We start from the raw sequence: 22,214 nt of genomic DNA, 5'->3' as shown, positions 1-22,214 counted from the left end.
GTCCCTTTGTCTTACAACCTTCAGTCTTAGACCAAAGAACCGATTTTAAATGGTCAAACATTTTTAAAATGAATGTAATGATCAGCGGGTTAGAACGCTGTGCCTGTCATCGGAAGGTTGTTGGTTTGATTCCCATTGCCAGCAGAGTGATGTCACTCTTTTGAGCAAGGCCATTTAGCCCCAATTGCTCCAGGGACTGACTGACCCTGCTTTCTGAACTGTACATCACTTTAGATAAAAGCGTGTCTTAAATAAATGCAACTTAAATGTAACTCTTCTGTTGGCTCATGTTAGGACAGGCACTGAGATTTGACTTGTGTTGGTCAGATGATTCAGCTGAGTTCTTCAGCACGCACGCGCACACACACACACACACACACACACACACACACGCCCGCACTATACTGTGTGCTCTTCGCTGGTCCGGGGCAGTGTTAGTGCCATTACTGGCTTCCTGTTAGTTGCCGCTTCTGCCTTTGCCTGCTGCTCACAGATGGTGTTGTTCCCTTCTGGCTGTGTCTTCCATTTCGTCCATCAGGCCTTCCCCTCAGTCTCCAAAAGATGCTTGAGAACAGTTTGTGAATAGTATGTGTCACATGCTTGAGGTCTGTAGTGTTTTTAGATTTTTTTTCCCCATATATTCTTAACTGAAAGTTTGACATTGGTGTTCTTTGATCGTCCTGTTGGGGCTCATTGTGACAGTACTGTTTACGTAGCTGTCGGCATAATCAGACATATCACTGTTTTCCTGATGTGCAAGGACATGATTGGTCGCCTGTGATGTATGCGCATCAGTTTGACCAATCAGGTACTGTCTGGAAAGGCGGGTGCTGTTTCACAGGCCGACTAGGGGCCTACTCTGCCACCAGTGAGCGAGTATTTGCAGGCCGAACAGGTGCCTCTGCCATTGCCAGTGAGCGGGTATTCACAGGCTGAGCAGGGGCCTCTGCCGCTGCCAGTGAGCGGGTATTCACAGGCTGAGCAGGGGCCTCTGCCGCTGCCAGTGAGCGGGTATTCACAGGCTGAGCAGGGGCCTCTGCCACTGCCAGTGAGCGGGTATTCACAGGCTGAGCAGGGGCCTCTGCCACTGCCAGTGAGCGGGTATTCACAGGCTGAGCAGGGGCCTCTGCCGCTGCCAGTGAGCGGGTATTCACAGGCCCAGTGGGGCCACCTGCTGCCACCAGCAAGTGAGTATTCGCAAGCCGATTGGGGACCTCCGCTGCCAACAGCTTGAAGGGAAATTTTTCTGGTCCCCACAATATAAGCCTCAGTTTTATGAAAAAAAAAAAATAAATAACTGCAATACCAAAAGTCTTTTATTTTGTTTAGTTACTTATGGTTAAGGTTAAGGCTGGGTAGCAGTTTTTCATAGCATTAGGGTTTTGCCCACAGAAATGAATGGAGAGCCCCCACAATAAGAATATTTGAACTGTGCATATGTGTGGGTCTGAGTTTGTGTGTATGTGTCTGGATAAACCTGGGACCTGTGAACATGGAAATCTGGAACCTTCCACAACTGCACATTCTGTGCAGACCCTGAGTGTTGTACAGCCCCCAGCTGTGTGGCTGTGCCAGAGGTGAGGGCACCTGACCCTGTAGGTGAGAGGACTGGCCCTCCACACACCGGTCCAAAGCCAGTGCGCGGCTCTTAAGTTTCTCCCGTTTGCAGTGAAAGGAACCTGGCATATGTGGTATTCTGCTTTGTGGTGGGGGGGGGGGGTGCATTGGAGTGCTGCTTCGCTTACTCAATGCCCGGGGCAGGAAGAGTGACTTTTATTAGGCATGATACAGGCTTTGGCTGCTGGCTACTGGCTCTCGTGGTGATGTATCTGTCATTGCCCCCGTCTGGCCCCCCATTGCTGCTGCCACAGCTGCTCCCTCCAGCACGTGGAGGCCCAGGTAACATCGATTATCAGCCTTTACAGGAGCACCGGGTAATGAGTTGGGATGAGGCGCTTTCTTCCGGCAGCTTCTCTGACCCGCTTTCTGTCGTGCCACGACATGCCCCGGGCCCTCTTTCTGCAGGACTCTGCAGACGCAGTGGGAGCGGGAGCTGTCGCAGGGAACCCTGGGTAATGGAGCGCGTGGCATCTGCCGCCCTCTGGGCCCGGCGGCTGCCTGGGGTGGTTGTCGGTGCGCCGCTGGACCGTGAGCCGGTGCGATCTGACGATTAGCTGCTTGCCATGCAGGACACGGCCCCCCCAGTCCAGCGCTGTGTTATTACCTTCCTCCTGGCCAGCCGGCTGTATCTCCGCTGAAAGCGCATCCTGCTTTGATTACGGCGACAGATCGCCCGCGCCACGCCGTGCCCCCCCAGCGCGCTCCCCAGGGAGCCCCCGCGCAGATTCTTTATTTATTTGCTTCCTTTTATTTCCCTTCTTTTGGCATCTATCTGTGGTTTTTTTCCTGAGCCATCCATACCCCTTGTGGCTTCGTGTTCAATTAAAATGTCTCTTCTGATATCTGCCGAGCTGCAGCCCCCCTGAGACATGGGATCGGGGAGGGGGGGCCAGGCTGGGGGTGGCGGTTGACAGGCGCATCGTGGTGAATACCTGCATGCGCACGTCGGGTGGGGGGGGTCTGTAATGGAGTGGTGACGGGAAAACGTGGGCGACGGCCACTAAGCGGATAACCGAGCTGGGGGGGGCGGCTAATGGAGGGCCAAGGAGGGACCAGGCTGGTCTTCAAGAGCCCAACACGAAGCCACTATCCCCCATTACTGTTTTTAACACGCTCCGCAGGCATATCGATCGCTTTGTAGGTATCACGGATTTGCATGGGTGCCACCTTTGCTTTTACAGGCGCGGTTGTTCTCTGGTCAGACTCGCGATCCATCATGGTCCCTCTCTTTGGAAGGGGTCTGGGAAGGGGGTCTATCCCGGTCGCGTGCTTGCGCTGTGTGTCAACCTACCCAAACATCCGGTGCGAGCAAGGCCCTGGCCGCTCTGGGGTTTGGGTGTGACCCCCTCAGCAGTGGTCTGACCGCCAGGAGCCCTCCACAGTCCGTGTGACCGGAGCGGTCGGGCGCACAGGGAAGGCGAGCTCTCCCTGAGTTGTGGTCTGTGACAAATGGCACGCACTAAAAGGATTAATGGGTCCCGCCTCCCCAGTAAGCCGATCCCAGCGGAAGCAGGAGGAAATTAAATAAGCACAGAGACCGTCTCCGTGAAATGAGGTCATGGCCGGTGCACCTCCACGTGGATGTGATCGGATGTGACTGACCAGGTCAGTGGTGGGCTGCTTATTTACGGCTTTAACGCCGCTGAGCATTGCTGGTGAGTGCCCCCCCCCCCCCCAATCCCTCCTGCATCCATCACCTTTGATTGGCACCTCCCTTGAAATGGCAGCTGAATGAACTCCCCAGCAGGGGATTTCCATCCCGTGGATTTTACGGTCTGTTGCCGGCAAAATCAAGGGAGACTGAGAGGTGGAGGCTGCTGACCGTCGGGGTCCGTTACAGCCCAACCTCTTCTTGAAAACACAGACCTGACTGGCAGTAAGGATGGCACTTCCAGCTCCATGGGGACGATGCTTGTGGAGCTCTGGACTCTGTGGCCCTGCTCTACACGTTGCATCTGCAACTCCCCTACAAAGCTGGTATCTTCCTAACACTTCCCCCCCCCCCCCCCTCCTCTGAATGGAAAATTATCCAGGGTTCCTTTCCAGAAGCTGTGTTGAACGTGGATTGAAGATGAATGGGCAGGAACAAAGCATGAGCTGGTGTGCAGGTTAATGAAGATGGGGGGGGGGGGGTGGCTGTGTAAATACAAACAGGCAGCCCCCCCTTGGGTGTGCTGGCCAAGTGAAAAGGAGCCCAGATGAGGTGCCAGGGAGTAGCCCCAGGAATATGGTGCTTCTTAATTAAATGTGACACACGCATCGTTTGATCCCCTCCCGGCTTCCCAGCTGCAGTGTTTGGCTGGTGCTCCATGACGTGGTGACCTCTCTACGGCAGCGAGTTCCTGCCTCCCATCTCCCCATGGGCCTTCCGGAAGGATGTATTAGCTGCATCTCTGGTTGGCGTTCCGGTGTGTATCGTTTAACGCGCTGGCACGCGGTAATGTGCTCGGTTGGGCTCCTCACTGCGTCTCATTTTGTTGGTGCCGTTTGTCAAGTTGGCTGATGCAGTTATCGCCTACCATCACCAGGTGCTCATATACAGGAATGAGAGCTCAGTATTCAACTTGGGGTCATTGATCTCAGCTGAAATGGTGAGAATGTGGCTGAAGGGGTGGAATTCATGACGAATTGCTGTGGACTCCGGTGCCCACTGCCTGGCATTTCGCTGGCTAGAGTTCGCTATCAGTGGATGAACTGGATCATCTCAGATGGAGGTTAAGCTGGCATAGGGTCATCTGTAAGTGCTGTGTTCCTTGCTTCATGGCTGACTGTCAATACTCCAGCTAAATGGTAGTAATACCATGCTTGAACCAGATGCCGTAGTTTCTCTGCGTACAAACCACACATGATCTCACCCATGTCCACATTGCAAGGAAGCACTAGTCATGGACCTGGTCACCAACATCGAAGAGTTGGCCTACAGGAAGGATGACAGGCACCTGACAGGGTGTTTCCAGGACAGCATCTGATCTGTTAATGTCAGCAAGGCCAAGGAGCTGCTCTTTGATTTCAGGAAGCGGAGCTCCCATTCCCAAGTTGTGGAGGGGGTCAGTAGCTTTATCTTCCTGGACATTTGTACCCAGAAAAGAAACATGAAGGTGATGTGGAATAAGCTGCTGCTCATTCCTAGGCCATTTATCATCTCCCCTTTTGTGGGCTGTAGTTAATCATTTCTGATTTGCGGGGCATCCATCACTAGGGCTGGGCGGTATACCTTTTCATACCGAATACCGGTGTTTTTTTTTTAATGATATTCATTTTTCATATACCCCAATACCGGTGAGTGTGTGCGTACAAAGCGTCGGGAACACAGAGCGGTGGAACGTCCCGCCGCGGGACATTGTTTGAGAGGGGGATTGTTTTGCGGTGGTACCAAACAAGCTGTATGCGTCTGCATGAGAGCGGTGGAAGCACGGCCTGTGTGTGTTGAGCGGTGAACAGCATGAACGAAGAAAATGTCACGTACAAAGAGGAACTTCTTCCGAAAAGAGGGGCCATGTCGGTTGTGTGGAAATACTTCGGCTTTAAAAAATCTGACGTTGATCAAACAACCATAATATGTAAATGTCGTCGGGCTAAAGTTGTAGCCGCAGGAGGCAACACAAGCAATTTGCTTCACCACCTCCGCCTGCAAGCCATATTGCACTTCTTTTATATTTTTGATACTTGAATACAGTGTACTGTTCCTGGGGTTGAGCAATAGTATTATTTATGCAAGTTGCATACTTTTAGTTTACTATTTATTATTTGTTTAAATGTGTGTATGAATATACCTCATCTTGAAGCAAAGTCCGTATGGAGGCAAGTTGCCTTAGTGAAGGTTTAGTTGTTTAAGAAGTTTTCAAGTTAAACTTCTTTTATAGTTTAAATACTTGAATACTACCTGGTTGGACTTGATGTAATATTATTAATGTTTCACAAAGTGAAAAGTTTCACTCCTTTTGTATTTATCTGTTTTAGGTAATTTGCCTTAATGAAAGTCCAGTGGATAAAGTTTTCATTTTGCAGTTACAGGGGACATATTGTTTACATTGTAGCCAGCTTAAAGATGTTTTCAAGTTGCAAAACTTGCACAATAAAGTGTTGTGTATTTTGACTGCAAGTCATGAATTCTGATTTCTTAACCTCATTACAATTATGAGTGCCACTGTCACCTCTTTGTGAACAGCAGCATTTTGTGAGACCAATCAAACCTGGGTTAATACTAGTCCGGTCAATGTAAGCCAATATACTGCAGTAATTATTCTCTAATTTATTAGGAAGTGGGGTTAACACCTAATCATGCATGGAAAAAAAAAAATACCGTCAAATACCGTGACATTGATATAATTTTGAAAAATACCGTGATATAAATTTTTGGTCATACCGCCCAGCTCTATCCATCGCCGCAGCTCGTTTACCACCTGTCCGTCGTCACTGCTTGTGTCATCAGCCGCCTGTCATTGCTGGTCATTTGCTGGCCGCCCGTGGCGGCTGGACATTCGCCGGCTCCCTGTCGTCGGTGTTCTCCAACCGCTCGTCGTTGCTAATCGTTCACCCCCGTCAGTCGTCGCTGCTCATTCATGGCCACTCCATCATCACTACTCATTTGCTGTTTGCTTCTGTTGTCTGTTTAGTATTGCTGTGTGTGCTACTGGTCCTGTCATTATTGTATGATGCTGCTACTCATTCTTCTATAGACAGTCAAAAGGACACGTGAGTGAAGGTTCTCGTGACAGTGAGTGTCAAACAAGTTGCAGTTTTGCCCCAGTGGTGTTCATCACCTGACCTTCCTTCTGCATTTACTCTGGCCTCTATCCAGTTGCCCCTTATTCTTTGCAGGCAGCTGTGATGGTGGGAACGGTAGCTGTCTGTCGAAGCCCTGCCCTGGGCGCCCACCCCTAGGCCGTCTTTGGCACTGGGTTTATGTTGTCAGGGTAACGGCGGGTGCCTCTAACAAGCTGACTGGTGGAGGAGATGTGTCTCTGCTGGGATTTAATGCTGCCCGGCTCGTCCGGCCGTGGAAATGGCAGTGATGAGGTAGAGATGGAGATGCAGGCTAGGAGACATGGAGGGAGAAGGGGGGAGCTGAGAGTTAGGCTAGTGGCCCCTGCTTTCACCCACATCCTGCCATTTCCACTGACTGTGCTTCTCAAGGACCATTTAGGCAGGAACGTGGCCTGTAGTGACTGCAATTAAAGCTAAAGTCGATTTTAATTGCTAGATAAATCATTTTCAAAGGTGCATCATTCTTCCTTTTAAAGGACAATATCAGGCTTTCCTGCTTCTTTCTCTGCCTGGTTTCTCACTCTCCCACCCTGTCCTCTCTCTCGTTCCGTCTGTTCTTGTCTCCCGCCCCATCCTCTCTCTTGTCCCCTCTCTCCTTCTCTCTCGGCCTGTCCTCTCTCTTGTTCCCTCTCTCCTCTCTCTCTAATTGCTTCATAAGTTCACCAGGCTCCCTGTAATGCGATTTGGCTCCACCGCAGCCCCTTCATCAGGCCAACGCCGCTGCTTAATTAAGTCCGGGGTCGTGTTCTCGGTCTGCCGGAGCTATGCGCTCGATCCTCATTAGTGATGAATGCGCTGGCAGGACTCAGTCTGGGGCCCGGGGCCCGTGGCCTGGTGTGGGGGTCCAGACCAGTCACGCATCTCCTTTGGGCATCAAGCGTTACCTGTTGGGGTTGCAGGTAGAGGGTGTAATTCGCTGCAAATTGCAGAGTGATATTGAAAAAGAGAGGGACCCGCTTGTAATTCTGTGTCTCGCGTCACTAGGGTATGCAGGGAGGCAGAGGAGGAAGTTAATTTCCTCCCCCTGCCGTGATATGGATGCTTATAATCAGGGAGGGTAACGGCTACGTTATTAACTGAGGGTTCCCCGGCCCACAGATGCTGCTGATGGACTACCTCGACGTAAAGAACACGCGCAGTGCCGCCGAGCCCGCAGCCCAGCTCTCCTACGCCAGCAGCACCGCCGATTTTGCCGCCTTCTTCGCCAAGAAGCGTCCACAACGGCCGCGCCAGTCACTTTTCAAGTAAGCCCCCGCCTTTCCAACGCCCCTCCCACCTTGGGGAGCGGCCACTCGGCTCCCGGCGCCAGGGTGACGCTGTCCGCTGTGCCGCAGGTTCGAGTCCTCGTCACACGCCATCAGCATGAGCGCCTATCTGAGGGAGCAGAGGAGGGAGCTGTACAGCCGCAGTGGAGAGCTGCAGGGTAAGAAGGCGGGGCCATGTGGCGCGGGGGGGGACAGTGGACATATGGAGGGAAACGGTGCAAAGGAACTGGGATGGGGGGCCGGACTGGTGAACAGGTGTGGGAGGCTCAGTAGGAGAGGGAGGCGGGGTGGGGGCCATCCGTCCATCATGGAGGTCTTGGGCAGCCCTCCCCCTTCCCTGGGACTCTGCTGCCGCTCCCCCTGCTGTTTGGCTTTTTGCCCCTCCCTCCCTCCCTCCACGTCTGCCCTTTTTCGTTTCTGAAACTGTGTCTAGTCAGCCTGATTTAGTGGTAGGGAGGTGGTGGTGGTATCTGCTCTCTCCTATATCAAGGGGTTGGGGGCATTCTGCAAATGGCAGTGTTCCCAATGCGGAACGCGGCTCAGCTCATGTATACCCATCACGAGAGGGTGGGGTGAGCGGGCTGGGGTGTGGGGGGGGTAACGGGGGACTTCTGTTAGTGTGCAGGTGTAGGCGGAGGCCTCATGAATGGCCTGGGTCACAATTGAATCATATAAAGAAATGGGGGGGGGGGGCACTAATTGTGTTCACCCTGGAAGTGTAAAAATCAGAAGCTGTGCAGGAATGAGAATTTCATAAAAAAAATTAATGAGAAATGTGAAAACAGCGATTGAGGTCCTGATAGAGCCAGCGTAAGGCGAATGGACGGTGGGGGGTGGGGGTGGTTTCTGAATGGCAGAGGCTCTGCTTTGTGCCGCCTTGGGTGCTCACCCCCCCATCAGAAGTCACTCATCAGACAGCCGCTCAGGCCCGGGGGGGAGTGCTTTGATTAGCCGGTCCCGGTGACTGCGACAGGCTGTGCCGCACAGCTGGTCTGATCGCTGCTGATTACTGTGTTTGTCTTGCGTCACACGCCGGGCCGTGAGACTCGGTTACCATCCATGGATTGGCCTCCTCGCCCACACCAACCCCCCCAACCGCACCTCCTCCTGGCTGGCCTGAAACCAGTGTGGAGCAGAACGGCTTCTCCAGAAGCTTCCTCTTAATTTGCTTGCCATCCGGATTGCTGCGTCGTTGCTACCACCGCCGCCACCCATCTGCGGACGACCAGTTGCAGAGAATATCTCCCCCCCATCCCGGTCGGCATGCTGGTGAATTCTGTATCGGTTTCCAATACGCGGCAGCCTGAGTCCTGCTGCCTCAGGGAGCCGCTGTTCACTGAAGAAGCAGGATCTTCTGAAACGAGAAATGGGGGAAAGGGGGGTTTGTTCACCTTAGGGTCTCTGTGTGGAGGGGGGGGGCGGCCTGCTGATGAGGCGGGGTGGAGTCAGTGGGTTTGCGTGTGTGTGTGTGTGTGTGTGCGTGCGTGCGCGTGCGTGCGTCACCTATGGCTTCAGGCCGCTCCCTGCATCTTTCTGCTGCTGCTGCTTTTTTGGTCATTTCCTTGAGATCTTAAGGTACCTCTGTAGATACATGACCACAGCTCAGATTTATGGAAGCCATAATTGGACTGTGAAATGTCAAGTTGCCTGGGAAAGGTAGAGCGTGTTTGAAAATTACACCCAGGGAAAGTGCTTGGTGGGCCATCTTTGGGGCAGTCGGCCATCGATCGTCTCTGTCGTCCCGTAAATGCCATTAGGAGGATGGAGGGTCACACGACCCCCACATTGGTGGCAGTGCCTCTCCCCTGACCCGTGTGCGCTCCCGACTCGGGTCGCTGGGCAGAGCAGCAATGGAGGACCGGTCCAATCTAGGGAGTGTAGATCTATTCTGTCCTTTGTTTTGGTCTCTGGGGCCAAGCTTACAATGACGCTGGGAATCGGGCAGTCAGAGGTGTCACTTGAGCAGAACGTCTGTGTGCCTGGCTCCAATGACAGCAAACAGTCCAGGACAGGCGCCCCCTGTCTCTCTAGGTGGGGACAGCGTCTCTTGTTCTGCCATATAGCACTGGGAGGGTCATGAGCACCCGATTTGACCTGCTGTACCAGAGCCACCTGCAGGGGAGGTGGGGCTTCTTTTGTTTTCATTTCCTTTCTGCATGGGGACCAATCATGTTCAGGGGGCGGGGTTTCTCATTACAGAAGCTGACAGTTAGCATGGATTCACTCCCCTGTACCTACCTCACACCTTGATGAAATGAAAACTAGCATTCATGTTTATTTTTTTTTTTAAATAGAATGAAGGCAAGGAAGAAACGTGAGACTGGTATGACTGCCTGCCTGTGTGTGTGTGTGTGTGTGTGTGTGTGTGTGTGTGTGTGCGCGCCTGTGTGTTGGTGCGTGTGTCTGGCCCCCGCATGCCAGCCAGCGGAGGTCCATCGGGGCCTCTTTCTGCTGCTACTACTACTAATCACCAGCCCCTGCAGCTATGCTGGGGAAGCCCCACTAATTTTAATCAGTGGGAAGCTGTCATCATGGGGTCAGGCAGCGCCTGCGGTGTGTTTACCTTTAATCTCGCCGGGCCTGATTGAGGGTGGGTTGGGGGCTCGTCGCGGCGGGTTTGAATTGGCACGCTCGTGGATTAGAGCCTCTGAAGTTTGGAGATTGCTGCAGCTGGCCCCACCATCGTGCGGTCACTTCGCAGTAAAGCCTGTTTGTACCTAGGGGGCACCAGATCGCTGATTAGGCTGCCTTGTGAGGGCCTCTCAGGAATCAGAAGGAAGCTCTCAACACTGCCGACCTACGGCCCAGGCCGCTGTTGCTCCCTTTTTTCCAGTTTGCTGTAGTATTTCATTTGAATTATTTTCCTCCCTTTGCTCTGATTGGCCCATTCCTTTGTCTCTTGAATGAGACTTTGTCCTGATTGGACACTAAGGAGTGAATTTTAGTATGGCAAATTGCAGTTGATTCGTGCAGGACTCCTGCAGGGTTGTGGCTTTCAGTACTTGCTCTCGGTCCCTGAACTGGAGCACCACATTTACGTAATGGAGCTCACCAAGGCTTTCGCATGCCGGCCTCAGGTGGTGGGGGGACTGAATTACAGCCACCTTCTCAAACTTGATGACTGGCCTGTGTGAGTTGTTGTGTTAGGAACCAGGTTTTTAAATGGCTAAATGGACAGTGGGGTTTCTGCAGAAAGGATGGCGACAAGCAAACGCAGTATGTGTGAGCGTGGTGGGGCGTGATGTGAGTGTTTGTGTGTGTGCGTGTGCGCCGCACGCACGTGAGTACCAGCCGTGTGCCCATTCCACACCTCTGACCCCCCCACAGAGAGAGACTGCGCCCAGTAATTAATCCAACTCAATTTACAAGTTTCACCATGAGGTGCTGTCGACGTGTTCCCTGGTCGGTTCCTCCTGTCGCGGAGCTGGGGACTCATCCCCTTCCTCAAATTAATTTTAATAATGGAAGGAGCTCATTCGGAGCCAATCAGACGCAGAGACTCTGCACTGCAATTCTAATGGGTGCTTCATGAATTATTGAATTGACTGTGATCTTATTAACGTTGAGGTTCTGCTCATCAGAACTTGCCTCTCCTCTGCGAATGCATTCAGACACACACACACACACACACACACTGTGAGCTGACCTTTGCGTAGCTCTGTAGACTCATTCCTTCCATTCTTTCCTTGGTGTCTTCTTGGCATGCAGGCATAGCGCCACCTAAAGGTCAGCTGTGTATATGTATTGTGCTCCCGTTCTGGTAAAGGGGCATCAGCTGCTTGGGATTATGGGAAATCTTCTCATGAGCTGTAGAGGAGCAGGTTTGTCTCCTGGGTGTCATAGAGGGAGACCCGCGACCTGGACGTGTAATTCCCCATGTGACTTGCGTTTTACCGTGCTTGTTGATTGTGTGTGCGCTGTTGTTTCTCGCCCACGTGTTCCAAGCTGTGTGTCTGTAGATGGGACTGGGACGGGGTGGGGGGGGGGGCTCCCCCAACCCCCAGGGCATAGAGCAGCGCGGATCAGACTTGCCTGTAATCAAACCCAGCAAAGTGTGCCTAATACAATTTCACTAAGTCACCGTGCGCGTAGCTCTACAGAGTGGAAGTTGGATTTGCCTGAATAATGGTGGGGTGGTGAGGGGGGGAGGGGGTTGGTGAGGGTCTCCTGGCCTGCCCCTCCTCCCCCCATGTAACTGAGGAGTGGAACATCCATACAGCTAATCCTGGATTATCTTTCATGCACCCCCTAGGCCCAACTTCGAAAGGTCACTATGCAGCCCCCCCCCCATCACACACACATACACATACACAGACATACACACCAGTTGTGCTCTGTCTCTGGCCAGGCATCTGGATAGACAGACACTTTGCCTAGATGGGTGGATCCAGGGTCGTATCACTTTCTCGTCTGTCTGTCTGTGTGTGTTTATCAGTCGTCGTTATCATGCCTTTTGGCCATGGGATGGGAACCAGCAGTATTCACGGACCTTGTTAAAACATGAGGTTCCAGGCCCCATTTTGCCGCCTGCGGGTCCCCGTCAGCCAGGGACATGGGGGACCGTCGCTGATCTTGATAGACGTGCCAGATAAGCAGAAGCCCGCAGCAGCTCGAGCTCCTGCACCTTTAACAACCAGATATCGATTTGCTGAAGGTGTTGAGAAAACCTTCTGCTGACACAGTGGGGCTTTTCTGCAGAATTACTGGGGGTGGGGGGTGGGACGGGCAGGCTGTCGGGTGGTTAAAGATTACATCTTGTGATCTGAAGGTTACTGATTCGAGCCACAGCAGGAGCATGCTGTTGTACCCTTGAGCTCTGGGGCTTTCCTGTCGTTTAGCGGAGCCTGTCAATGGGGGCGGCGGGACCGTCAGGGCTGCACGGTTTCTTTGGGCAGCTTGGCCGCACCGCAGAGGTTAATTATTTTCCGAACTTGGCCATGTTCTTATTTTTGCTCGCATTTACTGCGTCGCCGAGCAGCTCTGGAGCCGCATTGTTTCAGTGCCCTAATTGAGTCTTAATTGAATGAGCTCTCGGAGTGGGGCCAGCTTTGCTTAGCAACACGAGGCATTCCACAGGGAATCTAGGGAGGGGCGTGGGGGGGGGGGTGGTTAGGTGGTGGATGGGGGTGGCTAAAAGCTTCCAGGCATCGGCGAACATGGTCAGCGACCCTACTAACAAGGCCTGATGTGCGTGACACTCCGCTCCTGTGGGGCGCAGGACCAGCATCAGCCTCTGGGAGGCGTGCTGTTGTGGGGGTGGGCGTGGGGGGGACTCGGGTTTGCACAGTGGGTTTGGGTTTGACCAGCTAAACGAGGAACTTTGTACACATTCATGCGTGTTCTGTACATGAAACTGGCAATTGCAAATTTAAAAGCAATGCATTTTCAAGACATGTATTTCCTCAGGTTTTATTAGTCCAGGCAATGCATCTTGTTGGGGGGGGGGAGGAGGGGGCTGCTCATATGTGGGGTTCCCCCCCCAGCTTGGTGTCAGGTGGTGTTATTATTGCTGTTATTCCTGTATGCATTGACCCGTCCGGGTGACGCGGGGGGGTCCTTCTCATCCTGCGCATGCCCCCTTTGCCTCCTGGGGGGGGGCATGGATTACTTCGGCATGGCTGGAGTTAATGAGAATCGGCAGTGGGCTTGGTGCTCACACCCTCAGTTCTCGTGGTTCCTCATTAACCCAGTTAGTGAGCGGGTCGCCACCCTGCCCTCTGCACCCGGGTCCCTGGGTGGGCGGGGCCCACATGCCGTGCTGCCTGGGTCTGGACTTCCCCTCTTTGCAGCTTTCTGTGTGACAGACTCTCATCACCCTCTCCTCTTCTCCTGTAGGTGGCGCTGACGACAATTTGATCGAGGGCGGGGAGACCAAGTTTGTGTGCAAGCCAGGAGCGAGGAACATCACTGTGATCTTCCAGCCACTGCTGAGGTGGGTCTCCATGACTGCGTCCACCACCCCCCCGCCCCTTTGGCTTATTAATGCTCAGTGATCCTGTTTTTGTCCCCAAGTCGGTGACGGTGCTGGGATGGACCGTGTCTCGCTCTGCCGCACTCCCCTTCCCATGCGGCTGTCCGTGTGACCCTGCCTGCTACTGCTCCCCCCTCCCCCCCAATTTGCTCTCTGTCCATAATCGCCGGTGTGATCGCTGGGCTCGTCGTGTCGTCTGGCAGTCAGGCAGCCCCCCGACCCCCCCCCCCACCTCACTCGGCAGGCAGCCACGTGATCGATACCGGCCTGGTCGAACTTGCGGGTCGTAAAGGGGATGTAATCAACTGACAAGCTGAGCCACGTTTGCAAAGATGAGAGAAAAACATGTTTTTCTGCAGTATCAGGTAACAGAGTGATAGCAAGGAAAGACACACGCTCACTACACAGACACACACACACACACACACACACTGAAACAGACACACAGAGATATACAGACACAGACGCTGAGACACATACACAGACAGACACATGCACACTGACACACAGACACTGAGACAGACGCACAGAGATATACAGACACAGACGCTGAGACACATACACAGACAGACACATGCACACTGAGACAGACGCACAGAGATATACATACAGACGCTGAGACACATACACAGACACATGCACGCACACACACACACACACACTGAGACAGACACACAGAGATATACAGACACAGACGCTGAGACACATACACAGACAGACACATGCACACTGACACAGACACTGAGACAGACGTACAGAGATATACATACAGACGCTGAGACACATACACAGACAGACACATGCACACTGACACACACACACACACACACTGAAACAGACACACAGAGATATACAGACAGACGCTGAGACATATACACAGACAGACACATGCACACTGACACACAGACACTGAGACAGACGCACAGAGATATACAGACACAGACGCTGAGACATATACACAGACAGACACATGCACACTGACACACAGACACTGAGACAGACGCACAGAGATATACAGACACAGACGCTGAGACATATACACAGACAGACACATGCACACTGACACACACACACACACACACACACACACACTGAAACAGACACACAGAGATATACAGACACAGACGCTGAGACATATACACAGACAGACACATGCACACTGACACAGACACTGAGACAGACACACAGAGATATACAGACACAGACGCTGAGACACATACACAGACAGACACATGCACACTGACACACAGACACTGAGACAGACGCACAGACAAAGCCGGAAGCCCCCTGCCATCTTGCTAACGCGTGCCATGCTTGGGCGCCAGCCTAATTTGGTGATATTTGAGTGATATTTACAGCCAGCTAAGCACTTTAATAAGGTATCCAGGCTCACCCACCGCCCTTCCGTTCTGAACCTCCCAGTGTCTGTCTGTGTGTGTTTGGTGGGTGACCTTTGGCCCTTGACTCCTGCGTACCGAGGCTGCCCGGGGGATGCCGACCTTGCCCCCCGCCCGCCACAGTCCAGCCTCCCTATGGAGGTGCTGGTGACCTTTCACCTCGGCCTCATCTGTCCTGTGCAGTAGCTAGCTTTGGACCTCCGTCTGCACGGCCATTGATAGTGCAGAGTGAGGGCTGTGTGTCGCCGTCGTGACTCTATGCCTCTTCCTGTCTGCATGGTGTTGACTCACTCTCGTCGGCTGAGACTCACTGTGAGTCTGGGCCTGTTATTCGCACACGCAGCGGGCAGCGTGGTTGGGGCTTTAAGGCGTCGTTCCGGGGGGGGGTCTCTCTGTATGCTTGTGCCCAAGCCTCCTCCCCTCTCAGTTGATATTCAGCCAGAGCATCCCAGCAGTCATCTCCAGCTACCTTTGATTCTGCAGCCTTTCCAGGTCGCCGAGTTGATTGCCGATAATAACATTGTTTGATTGCTGGAGTGGAGAAGTAATAGATTGATCCGGAGGCTCTTTCGATCGCGCCTTAGAAGCAGAGAAACCTCTCATGTTTGTTCTGGGGGTGGGGGAGTGTTCACCTCCCCGCTACCTGCTTTAGATTGTGGCAGGTTGAGTAAACATCTTCCAGGTCTGTGCTGATTACATTCGTCTTACTGCAGGTTCACTCGAGTTCTCGGTTTGCCCACAGAATCGTGGTGCCACACTGCGGTTCCGTAGGTCCGGGTTTGGTCCAGACCATAAGCAGGCCCCATGGGACTTTCTCATGAGACTAATTACTTGAGAGGGGCTCATCCATCTTCCTGGTTGGTTGCACCTAATTAATGTCTCAGGTAGGCCTCAGTTTGGTCGCATTCATCCACAAATGGGATTAAATAAGAATCTTAGGACTTAATGGTCATTTTGGGGTAGAGACGTTTGCGTGAGGATGCCGTAACGCGGTGCACTGCCACACGGGGGTGTCGGGAGCAGGCTGAGGGGACGCAGACGGCTCATTAATCCTCCACATGAGCCACTCTGTAGCTTGTTAGGGAGCCTGCAGCGGTGAGCTTCAGCCACTGGAGGCCGGGCCTAGCTCTGCCCAGTGCCCCGGCAACACTCAATGCTCACGGCTTTGCGTAGAGTCTGGCTTGTACCACGTGTGGGCCTTTAGGGGGCGCCGGCCACGGAATACCAACTGGTATGTGGCCTTCTACACACCAACACGCCCTGCATGCCAGCTGCACCTTCATACCCTGTGTTCCCAGCACGTCCTGCACGGCCCCATGCCCAGCGTGCCCGGCACGGCCCCATGCCCAGCGTGCCCGGCACGGCCCCATGCCCATCACCCCCGCCCCCCCCCCCCCCCCCCCGCTGAGACAATGCGGAGATGCGTTGTTCGGTACGCGCCCTTGGCCATTATGCACCCTAGAGCTAAGCAGCCTCTCACCTTATTTGAAGGCTGCTCATGCCCACACCTGCCCGTGCCCACACCTGCCTGTGCCACCCACGGGGGGCCGCATGCTAATCCTCGCAGCGTGGCCAATTACCCCCCCTCCCGTCAGCGGTGAGTCACCGCCTCACTGGCCTTTACCGTGACATTGCTGTTGCTCTGCTTTCATTAGCGTTTCCCTCCAGAGTAGCTGAAATAATGAAGCTCTGCACTGCCTCTGTTTGGCTCCCCGGTTGCTGGGGGGGGGGGGGGGGAGCAAGGGGGGTTAAGGTCAACCTCATACAGGGAGCACAGCGGTCTGCCCAGTAATGGCTCCCTTTGATTATGTCCAGTGAGACGTACGGCTGCCATTGATCGACATGGGTCAAAGGGCGTCAGCTATCCACGCCGGTCACATGGCTATACACCCCTCCCCCCGCCTGCCCAGTTACCGTTGTCATAACCTGACACGTGCATGTGGCTCATAGACGCGAACACGCTGATGCCTGTTAGCTCGTCTTTAGCATGTCACGGGAGGGAGGTTCATTACGCAGCACAGTTACAGCGTCTCTCTTCCAGCCCCATGTGTCTGCTCTGCTCTGCTGACACAAGCGGCTCTGTCTACTTAGCAGCTTCATTATCGGCTACGTGTAGCATTAGCGACAGATTGAAGGACCGCCTGTTGGACCTGTGTGCGATTATCGGTGGCTACACGTAGCATTAGCACTTATTGTTGGGTACGTGTAGCATTAGCTGCAGATTGAAGGACCGCCTGTTGGACCTCTTTGGGCTTATTGGTGGCTACATGTAGCATTAGTATTGATTGTTGGGTACGTGTAGCATTAGCGGCAATTGAATCTTGATCCTTATTCATGGTGTTCATCTTCTCATAGTCCTTAAAATTTGGCGGGATGAGCCTGTAATTTCGGCATTTGATGTGGCCTTGTTCGCTGTGATTAATGACACCCTCTACATGGGTTTGCGTTACTGCAGCTGCACAGACGGAAACGGCCTGCATTTAAAACTGCCCTGGGTGGTTCGGCTCGGCCAGGCCAATGCTCCCATGCAGGGGGCCCTGTGGCGCGGGGGGGCGGGAGTGTTCAGGCATGTTGCTAACTCATGCACTGAACGACGCTCCTGAGGGTCATTAAGGCGTGCTGAGATTTTAATTGCTTTGCGTGTGTTTACCTTCAGCTTGTTAATTCGGTAGCGAAATGCTGTCGGTGACTTGCGGAAGGTCTAGGGTACCGTGGTCGGAGGGGGAGAGGGTCTAGGCCTTGCGTCGTGTCTTGGAGGCCATGTGGATTGGGGTTCGGGGGGGGGGGGGGGGCTGCTTGGGGTAGGGTACAGATGGACCTGAGCTATTCTAACAAGCTGCTCAATCACAAAAGGGTTGAGAAAGAGAGGTGTTTTGTAATTATCTCTCATTAATTAGCATGGTGAACAGAATTCTCCTCCTCCTTCTGGTCCAGTTCTCTCTCTCTCATACACCCCCCCCACCCCCCCGAGTTGTGGTGGTGTTGTGGTGTCACTGGTGAGGTTTGTGGGGGGAGCACTGACTTCATTTTTAAAATTAATAAACTAATTGAAATGCCGGCTTCCATAAATTGCCTTTCTAAATAAAGCAGAGTTATTAGTAACTGCTATCTTGTTGAGCGTCTGACTCTAATGTCCGGCAGGCTGCGTTTTCGCCTGTATCTGTGTTGTTTTCCTGCTGGACGGCGCAGCTCTCTGTCGGACTGAAAGCGGCCTTTTGTATTAAAGGGCTTTCAGTGTCATGCCGATTTCCATCTCCGCATCAGCCAGGAGCTATTTTTAATTCATCCTTAAATTGAGGTTCGCGTGCTGAATTGGGGTCACTTCCAACACTGACCTCCATCGAGGAGCTCATTCCTGTTTGCTCACCGTCCGTCCCTGGGGTCACCTGCAGAGGGCCGCCCTCAGGCCCAGCGTACTTTTATGACATCAGCAGGCCTCCGGGGGACAGGAACATGGGCAGCGTGTGAACAGTCTGAGATCTGGTTTAGGCCTAAATTCATTATGAAGACTGGGGGAGACATTGTAATGCAGTTTCCTAACAGCATTCTGCTCGGAATTGGATATGGACAAAGTTGTAAATGCATTATATTTGATGTTCACGGCTGACATGGCAGAGGCAGTGTGATGTCACGGCGCCGTGATGCCGTTGGTGTCACAGGTGAGGATTACACGGGGATGGATGCGAGCTCATTAGTGCTGCTCGCTCTCTGCTGTTTATCCCGCTGGAATGCAGAGCACGGTGTTTCCCCCTCTCTGTTACAGGATTTCACAGTGGGGGAGTGGGGGGGTGGGGGGGGGGTCGGTGGTTTCGGTGACAGCCGGGACAGAACACTTCCTTTCATCTGCCATGCCTGGCTTTCTGAGGGGGAGTGTAATATCTCCATCGTGGTGGGGTGGGGGGGGGGGGGAGGCATCACACATCGCGGGGGGGGGGGGGGGGGGGAGATTATGTCTCTATTCCTGTGATGGGGAGGCTTGCTCCGTGTTCCTCTGGAGGTGTACAGCCTTCACAGCACTCCTCAGATGGATGTCTTCATGATGATCCTGAGATAGGCATCTTCATGATACTGTTCAGTCTGACACCTTCATAATGCAGCTGAATCAGACACCTTCATAACCCTCCTCAGATGGACACCTTCATAATCATCTTCGGATGGACACCCTCATAACGCTGCTGAATCACGCACCTTCACAGCACTCCTCAGATTGACAAGTTCATTACATTCCTCATGGGCACCTTCAGTCTTACTGCCCTGCTGCCCCATCCCTGTCCCCAACTATGTCGTCATTATTGTCCTCATCCCCGCCCATGTCCCCATCCCTGTCCTCATCCCCGCCCATGTCCCCATCCCTGTCCTCATCCCCGCCCATGTCCCCATCCCTGTCCTCATCCCCGCCCATGTCTCCATCCCTGTCCTCATCCCCGCCCATGTCTCCATCCCTGTCCTCATCCCCGCCCATGTCCCCATCCCTGTCCTCATCCCCGCCCATGTCCCCATCCCTGTCCTCATCCCCGCCCATGTCCTCATCCCTGTCCTCATCCCCGCCCATGTCCCCATCCCTGTCCTCATCCCCGCCCATGTCCCCATCCCTGTCCTTATCCTTATCCTCGTCCCTCACCCTGTTCACATCCTTGTCCTCATCCTTATCCTCATCCCTGGCCTTGTCCCCATCCCTGTCCTCATCCTTATCCTCATCCTTCACTCTGGTCCTATCCCTCTCCCCATCCCTGTCCTCGTCCCCATCCCTGTCCTCATCCCCATCCCTGTCCTCGTCCTTCACCCTGTTCACATCCCTGTCCTCATCCTTATCCTCATCCCTGGCCTTGTCCCCATCCCTGTCCTCATCCCTCACCCTGTTCCCATCCCTGTCCTCATCTCTCATCCTGTTCACATCCCTGTCCCCTACAGTACACGCACCCCTCTGAGAGCGTGGTGCTCAGGTCCATTAAAGCTCTGGAGGTTTCCTGCATCCTGCCCAAGTTCAAAATCATTAATGCAAATGAGTGCTAATATAATGTTGGTTATCTAGTCTGCTGCTTCTATTCCATTTGTAAGAAGTGCCTTTCCTGTACGTGCACATTTCACATTTACGCATGGCATCCATAGCTAACGGCAGATGGATTAGCGCTGAATCCCGTACAGGAGCCCTGCGCTCCTGCGTTAATCCCTGCGTGATGGGAGCACACCTCACGTTTCTGGCGCCTGTCACAGGGGTGATTCCCGGGACGCCTTTCTCCTTACAGCGCATGGCTGTGTGGGCGCGGCAGAGGCGCTCTCTCTGAAGGGCGGCATGAGCGTGAATGTTTAAGGCTGCCTGATTAGAGGGCGCACGTTCTTGATTAGGCCGTGTTTACGTGCGCCGAGATGCTCGTGATAATTGCCACAAATCAGAGCGTGAATAGGAGTTTGCTGGCGCTCCGTTTCTGTAATTAGGAGGATTAGGTGGTGCCGCTTTAACCCCAGCAACGGCTCAGAGATGTGCCCATGCCAGGTGTTGAGTGTCAATTAGATTCGGAACACGGCGTAGCGAAATACCGACTGCGCTCCGTCTCTATGGCAACTGCACATGCAGCGACGGCAACCTTGAGTAGCCAGGCGGGGCCCCGCTCTCTGGACCCGGGGCCCGCCTGGCAGGATTGTGGGCCATCCTCTTGGGCTGAGAAGGACAGATCGAGACGCTGTCATTACATCTTCATCCCTTAATTATATTTACCTACAGATCTGGCCAGTGTGTGAATTTTTTCGCACATTTTTTCGGTTCAGAATCTCAAACCGGCTCACCTCACGCAGTTACGCGGGAACGCCAACGCGAGCAACACATGTTCATCCCCAGAATTCCTCTCCAGAAGCCAGGAGAAGGCGGTGAAGTCTGTCCTGCACGTACAACATACAGACCGGATTCTGGCTATGGGTTCTATCATGAAGGATGGTGCCGCGGAAAGGAATGCGGAGATTTGACAAAATAAGCAACATGAAAGAATGGAAGGAGAATGAAGCTCAAAGTAAATGGAGAGAAAGTGACCCGCCGCCCTGCACGCGCTCCCTGGAGATGATTTGTCACGGAGATGCAGCGCGAGTCCAACACGCCGTGCTCATTGCAGCCGGCGACTTCACGCTGTGATAAATCTCGCCCCTTTTAATTGGCATCTGCGGCGCAGGGCTGGCAGGTACCGGAGAGCTGGCGGTGAAGGGAGGCTCCGCCCCTTCCTGCAGCCGTTGCCGTGTTTCTGTCTGTGTGCCTACCCCCCCCCTTTCTGGCTGGTCTGGCCAGTGTGCCGCCCCTCCCTGTGCTGCCGGTCATGTTCAGATGTTACATGGAACCATCCCAGTTACATGCGATGACCCATCAGCAATTAGAAGTCGAGAATCCGCACTCTTAAAGTTACACACTGGGTGTGTATTATTCCGCTGGGTCTGTCTCCCTAACATTAGCAGGTGGCTTCACTCCATTTTCCCCTTTTTCCCTCTGCATTTTAAATGAATCCTCTGCATTCTCATGCACCCCCCCCCCGCATTAATTACTGTAACTTTTTAATTGCGACTGCTGGCATGGGCTCTGCGGCTCTGCAGCCCGTCAGTGGGGCGCGTGGGCGGGACGCCAGCGTTCCGTGTTGCCCGCTCTGTGAGCTGGAGACACTAAGTGCATCGCATTGCAAATTAATCTACATCTTAGTCCGCAGAATGGAATGTAAATTGGATTTTTTTATACCCTTTTTTCCACATGGGGGTTTAAAAGACATCTGATCTAAACGGTGTGTGCCTTTGTGTGTGTGCATGCATGCAGATTGACTAGAGAATGCGGCTGACTTGCTGCCATCTAGTGCTTCAGTTGGGGAAAGACGTGCTTGTTATTATCCATCAATATCGGCAGCCTATAGAGAGCAGCTGAAACAGAACATGGGTGCAGTCCCTCTAAACCGAGACATGCTGACTGAACAGGATCCTAGGGGCTGGGTTAGGGGAGCTGATCTGAGGTTGGGGTGGGTGGGGGGGGGGGGGGGCTAGACTTGGGGGAGCTGATCTGAGATTCGAGCCGGGTGGGATGTGCCGAGTTGGGGGGGTACTTATCTGAGGTTCAAGGGGGCCAGGCCCGTGGTAATTGATCGAAGGTTCCGGACCGGGTCGGGGGGGAGCCGATCTGAGGTTCGTGGGAGCCGGGGCCGGGTCGTGAAGGAGCGGATCTGAGGTTCA

At 53.5% G+C, this 22,214-nt stretch overlaps 1 protein-coding gene across 1 annotated transcript in view; it reads left to right on the top strand.

Annotated features, from left to right (window-relative positions):
- Positions 1-22,214, top strand: part of exoc4 (exocyst complex component 4) — a 60,116-nt gene that overhangs the window by 11,631 nt on the left and 26,271 nt on the right. The window contains exons 8-10 of the mRNA XM_023831131.2: positions 7,486-7,631; positions 7,722-7,810; positions 13,488-13,584. Of these exons, the coding sequence (XP_023686899.1) occupies positions 7,486-7,631; positions 7,722-7,810; positions 13,488-13,584 (332 nt within the window). The remainder of the gene's footprint in view (positions 1-7,485; positions 7,632-7,721; positions 7,811-13,487; positions 13,585-22,214) is intronic.

This window comes from Paramormyrops kingsleyae, chromosome 1 (genome assembly GCF_048594095.1).
Source record: "Paramormyrops kingsleyae isolate MSU_618 chromosome 1, PKINGS_0.4, whole genome shotgun sequence".
NCBI classification, from domain to species: domain Eukaryota; kingdom Metazoa; phylum Chordata; class Actinopteri; order Osteoglossiformes; family Mormyridae; genus Paramormyrops; species Paramormyrops kingsleyae.
Note: the sequence above shows the minus strand (reverse complement) of the source record. Positions and strands in the feature narration are given on the sequence as shown.